This window comes from Meleagris gallopavo, chromosome 2 (genome assembly GCF_000146605.3).
Source record: "Meleagris gallopavo isolate NT-WF06-2002-E0010 breed Aviagen turkey brand Nicholas breeding stock chromosome 2, Turkey_5.1, whole genome shotgun sequence".
NCBI classification, from domain to species: domain Eukaryota; kingdom Metazoa; phylum Chordata; class Aves; order Galliformes; family Phasianidae; genus Meleagris; species Meleagris gallopavo.
The window spans coordinates 36,081,352-36,087,557 of NC_015012.2; the positions used below are offsets into that span (position 1 = coordinate 36,081,352).

Genomic DNA, 6,206 nt, shown 5'->3' on the forward strand with positions numbered 1-6,206 from the left:
AAAAAAAACAAAAAACAAAAGTCTAAGAAGTTTTCTGCATCTGGAATTAAAAATATTCATTGTAGCAAATTCAGTAATTAGCACAAATGTTCTATGTCCTAGCAACTAGACAATGTCACGTAATATATTTCCCTTTCAGGTTACATGCACTTCTGAGAGAACATAAATGCTGCTGTGAAGCTGTAACCATAGCACTTCATGGTCTGTACTCATGTCTCAATTCAAAAAGATTTTGTATTTGATTACCCTAAGGCCAGCAGCAGATCATGATTGAGGTACAGAAATTTCAGCATGCAGTAATGTGCAAGTAGGAGTTATCACTGCCACCAAATTCACCCCCTTTTCCACCACACTTTCCCCCCAGCTCAAGATTGAATCACTTGCCCCATTTCTGGTGTTTCAAACAAAAATGGGGAAAAAAAAAAAGGAAAACGAAACAAGAACAATAAAATCACCATCCAATAAAAAACAAAACAAAACAAAAACACTGAACAACCTTTGAGGATGTTTGCTCAGAGGATAGACTAATGATGAAAAGAGTCTGAGACTAATGCTGTGAAGGGTCTGCAGCACATGTCTCACAAGGAGCAGCTCTAGGAAACTGCAATTATTTAGTTTAGAGGAGGCTCACGGGAGACCTTATTGCTCTCTGCCAGTACATGAAAGGAGGTTGTGATGAAGTGGGGGTCAGCCTCTACTTCCATGTAACTGGCAATATGACTAGAGGGAATGGTTTGAAGTTGCACTGGGGGAGGTTCAGGTTGGATATTAGGAAAAACTTCTGCTCTGACAGAATGGTCAGGCACTGGAATGGGCTGCCCAGGGATGTGGTGGAGATACCATACTTGGAGGTGTCCCAGGAATGTTCAGATGCTGCATTGAGGAACGTGGTTTAATGGGAAATATTACTGGTAGGTAAATGGTTGGACTGAATGATCTTGGAGGTCTTTTCCAGCCTTGGTACTTCTATGAATTTCCAGGAAGTGGTTCAGGTTGCATAACAAAATACATTTAATAATTTAATACATTACATTTAATACATTTAATAACTAAAATACATTTGATTTTGTTCTATGTTACTTTTAGACTGATTTTAATAGTAATATATATTAGATATCTGTGGGATTAAAGCGCTAATTACTATCCAAAATCTGGCACCATCTCAGCAGCTAAGAAGTAATTTTCAGTAAGAGAATAGCGAAAGGAAGATAATCACAACAACTCCTGGTAAAGGAATGTAATGGATATTAAAAATTAATCATTTCAGAACTTAAATTACACATGAAATTCCTTGCCTGTAACTGACCTACTGAACCTATGGATTCAGCCCTTAACTGAATGAGATCATGGCTTTAAGTTGATCTTCATTTTTGCAGAAACCATGATAAAGAATACTATCATATTTATATCAGCTGTTTAAAGAAGTATTTGTTTAACATGCATAGGGTATATCTAGTTGTTCAAGGGATGTTCATGAATTTGATTCTTTCCTTTACATTAGTCTTTCTGTTGATGACCAATGATACTGTTGTATGAGCAGGAATTACACAAAAGAGAAGGACAAAAATATAACTGTTTGGAAAAAAACAACAACAAAAAATAACAAAAAAACAAAGCAGAAAGCAAACAGACTTACTGTTAGCATATCATCGCATTTCATATCTGGCATATCACCATCTTCACTTTTGTTGTAGAACTTTCGGAAAAAATTGAATGCCACTACTGTGTACAAGTATACCACTACTGCCAGTAATCCCACTGTTAGGACAAGCTGGAAAAAAAATACATTTATGGTTGTCTTCCTTGAAGGTCTTCTGAACAGACCAATGAAAAAAGATGACAGTTGATACCTGTTTGCCATTGTGGGTCACTGATGAGAGTATAGTTCGTAATGTCTTGAATCCCATTGCAATGTCAAGGAGATGAGCAGCAAAGAAAAATTGTTGTAGTGGCCAAGGACTGACATGGTCATGTACCAAGCTAGGTAAAGGAAAGACTAACAGAAAAAACAACTACATTACAAAATAGAATTAATGATTATTATGTCTAACTTAATTCACAGTACTTATGAAAAGTAGAAATTGCTTGAATGTGCTTTTCAATTAAACAGAAAATTGTGACTTTTTTCTTACACAGTCTTTGAGAAATTTCCTTTTGCTCAAAAATATCAAATCTGCAAACGTGGAATGCACAAGAAATGGTCAAAATTGACAAATTCTGCATTTCAATTTTGAAAAACTTATTTTGAAGTGACTTTTTTAATTATAAGTTTCTGGATGTTTATATTTAAATATTGATACACTAAGGAGATTAGTGACAAAAAAAAGATAAAAAGTAATTCCAAAGTTAATTCAAGCTACTAAAACTGCTACTTAATTGTTTAATACAATCTATGTAGTTTACTATTCCTACAAATCTTAATTTCACTTTTTCCTCTATCATTTTAATTTTATTGGACTTAAAGACAAGTAGATACTTACAAGAGAAATTTCAGACATTCTGTTAAAGGAAAGATAATCTTGAACAAACGCAAACTCTTTACAGGTCATGCATTCTGTGGATCTGGTGAATTCCCATCCCAACCTCAACCTGCAAATTTCAGTCTTCCTGACTGAAGACAGATTACATCTTCATCCTCCAATAGTCCTTTTTCCAAAACGATTTGTTACCCAGCAATTTTTACACCAGAAAAATTAGCTGAGACAGGTGAATCATGATCATAAGACTGTTTGCATTCATAGGATGAACAATATTTTAAGCTGTAAGGTATTTAAATGGGCTTGTTTATCATTCCTTTTTTAAGACTCATTTTTCAAGTGAGTAAAATCATTAGCCTCATTTTGTGTAAAACCCAACTAACAGTGATATAAATTACAGTAATTCCACACACATTAACTATATACTGATTTGACTTTTCCAGAAATATTCAAGTGACTGCAGATGTAAAGATTATGAACATGAAAAATTTTAACTTGAATATATACAAATACTTTTCCAATTCCACAGCACAATACTTGCTTATTCCTCCTGAATAAATAAATATTTCAGAAGGGGAGAGGTGGGAGGGAGTAAAACAAACTGAGATTCTTAATACTCATGTAACTGGGAAAAGATTTGGACATTCTCTTTTTAAACATCCAAGATCTTTATATAGTAAATTAAATATAATTCAGAATATTTCATATGCTCTCTGAAGCACTTCAAGTATATTTTTAAGAAAGTATAAATGTGTGCATATATATACATATATATATATATACAGATAAACTTACATTATCAGTGAAAACAACTCCTAATTTCCACATCTGATACTTAACATCAATGGAGTTTAGCCTGTAAAAATAAATAAATCACATCTTATATAACAACAAAATAAGAATTTATGCAACACGATCTACAGGAAGAGTATTGTCTCATAAACAGAAGACATTACAGTTGGTTTATTTGTCTCAAGCTGAAATACATCAGAACCTTTTCCCAATTCACTTTTATTCTGGCAACTACGTGAAATAAAAGCAGAAAAGTAAATTACTAGATACTATTTTGGAGTCATCAGACCTAGAACTGATCAATGTCTGCAATGCAAAGTCAAAGGGAACTTATCTGCTAACACTGAACCCAACTAAGCTTGAAGACTGCTTCTACTGATGCTACACTCTTCATTTTGCTGTAAATATTTAAATACTGAATCTAGTGGATGCATGAGTCTGGGTAGCTTCATACACGTTCAGTTTTGAACCTGGTATAAAGTAGATAAATGTAAATTTCTGAAGAATGTGATTTTCTGCAAATCTATGTCACAGCTGTTTATTTTCTCACAGCACATTCAGCCGCTATAAATATGGAATGATTCCTCCAAGGAGAGTGTGAAAGATGCATGAAATCATAATTTATTTTTGTTGCTGTTAATGTATATGAAATAAAGCAGACATTAGAAATATAGTAGAAAGGTATGATTCTAAAATAAGCATTTCATCAGTCTTCTCCAACTACTTCATTCTGGTCTCTTTTTTCCAAGAATATCAATACAAATATTATTTTATTTTTCTTCCTAAGTAAGAGTCATGAGCACATGGGGAAGATTAGGTGGTTTCACTGTCTTTTTCTATCAACAATAACATACACACACATGCACACACACACACACACACACACACAAAAAAAAAAAACGAAAAAGAAAGAACACTTTCTAAATCCAAGTATATCCAACAGCAAAAAAGCAAGAAAGTATTCTGGAAAGTAACTTTGCCACATTATTAAATTGTATTGCTATGCCACAGAACCTTTGCATCTCAGCACTACAGTTTCGGTTGTTTAGGTGGACTCTTCTTTCCTGGCTTTACTTTTCCAGTTTTACTTTTCAGTTTCATCTTTACAAAAGCAGCCCTTTCCAGAATGCAATTCTTATCTACTAGCAGCCCTAATGTCTACTTCATATAATTCTTGTAAATACACTGGTAAGTGCTATTATAGAAAATTATCCATATGCCCTTACATTATAATCTCTATAGCGTTAAAAGTGCCCTGCAGAAACTGAGGATATCTCTTCATCTCTTCTTTAAAAATGAAAATGATTACTATTACTCTATTTCAACATCTAGGAGATTCTTCTGATGTCTGGCAAGTACAGACAAGTACGCAGTTTAGGGAAAACAAATTATGAAAATATGTAAAGACTAATCATCCAACTTCCAAGGTTTTACTAGTCACCATCAATATCACTTAAATATATTCCACCATTTCCTTGAAACCGAAATGTACATTGCCAATTTTATCATTTCATTCTGATTGAGCTAAAAAATAAAAAATGTGAGTTTGTACCCCAGTAGTACCAACACTACTAGAATAGAAATAACGTGTCAAGCAGCTGTGCATTAATCTGAATCTTCATAAGTAAGAGGATCCTTTTTTTTTTATAAGTGCTCTATAATGAATTAATTCACAGTAAAGTTCAATTTGCAAATTGTTTTATCTTATATAGCCTTTTTTTTTTTTACAAAACATAGTACGAAAATTCAAACATAAATGACAAACTTTGAGTTCACAGTTTAAACCACCAACAAAAAACACCTCAAAAAGCCCTCAAACCACACCAAAATAAACAAACAAAAATAAACAAACAAAACCAACCAAACAAAACCAAACAAGAAGCAAATGCTTACACAGCAGATAAGGAGCTATCCTTCTTTGGTTTCTTCTTTTCTCGAGCATCACTAAAATCGAGAGCAGCTTTGTCCATTCCTAGTAACTCACTGATTCTGTCACGGCCATAGAACTCACCATATTTATCCATGACCTAAAGTTAGGACGAACATTCAAGAGAAGCAGTGGGTAGAAGTTTGGTTTCTGAAGACAAGAAATTTAACACGCATGATCTTTTTCATTTGTTTGTGTCTATATGTCTATTATATTGTTTCCTTATTTTTTCCTGCTTAATATCAATTACTTGATAGAGAAAAGAGGTTGTCAAAAATGAGATGTTTCTACTCATTCAGTGAAAATAGGGAGAGGAAAACAACTCAGCAGAAACAGAGTAACTAAATTAATATTGCCACCTGCATAAAAACCCCACGAAAAAGTATGTTTAGCTCACATAGGCAAGAGATGTTTTGACTATTGTATCTACATGAAAAGTTCTGATTAAAGATTTCTTAAGGGAAGTATTTGACCCTTACTAATTATTATTTTAAGAAACAAACTAAAGAATAAATATTTATCATTTAAATTTTCTTTAAAGAACTTAAATATGTTGATGGACACTTTCAGATTTTTCTTTAAAGGGAAGTACTTCACAATGAAAAAGTTATGATAAACGTCCTCACTTACTAACTAGCACCATGTAAGATATTATTCTCTTAACATCAGTGTCTCAAAGCTTGCTGGGGACACAGATAGACTTGTCCGAGTCCAGGCAAGTCCTTGGCAAAGGTTGTGAAATCCTTTGTCTGGAGAACTTTGATGGGCAAGGCCAGGGGCAAGGAGAAAGAGATAAGCTGCAGCTAAATAGCTGTAAAGCGGTCTTTTGTGTGGCCTTATCTCAGGATGATGGCCATCTCACATGACTCTTGCTCAAGCGCCCAGGGATGTCACGTAGGAAGGAGGATAAAAGGAGGAACCGAAAACCATGAGGGTAGGTGCCTGCCATCAGATCCCTCACCACGGAATTCCTGCGTGCTGGCGGATTCCCCTGGGCCTGCTACCTGAGT

At 34.2% G+C, this 6,206-nt stretch overlaps 1 protein-coding gene across 1 annotated transcript in view; it reads right to left on the reverse strand.

Moving 5' to 3' along the window:
- RYR2 (ryanodine receptor 2) overlaps nt 1-6,206 on the reverse strand; it is a 347,696-nt gene that overhangs the window by 5,729 nt on the left and 335,761 nt on the right. The window contains 5 exon segments of the mRNA XM_031552189.1: nt 1,637-1,771; nt 1,851-1,942; nt 1,945-1,996; nt 3,273-3,333; nt 5,163-5,296. Of these exon segments, the coding sequence (XP_031408049.1) occupies nt 1,637-1,771; nt 1,851-1,942; nt 1,945-1,996; nt 3,273-3,333; nt 5,163-5,296 (474 nt within the window).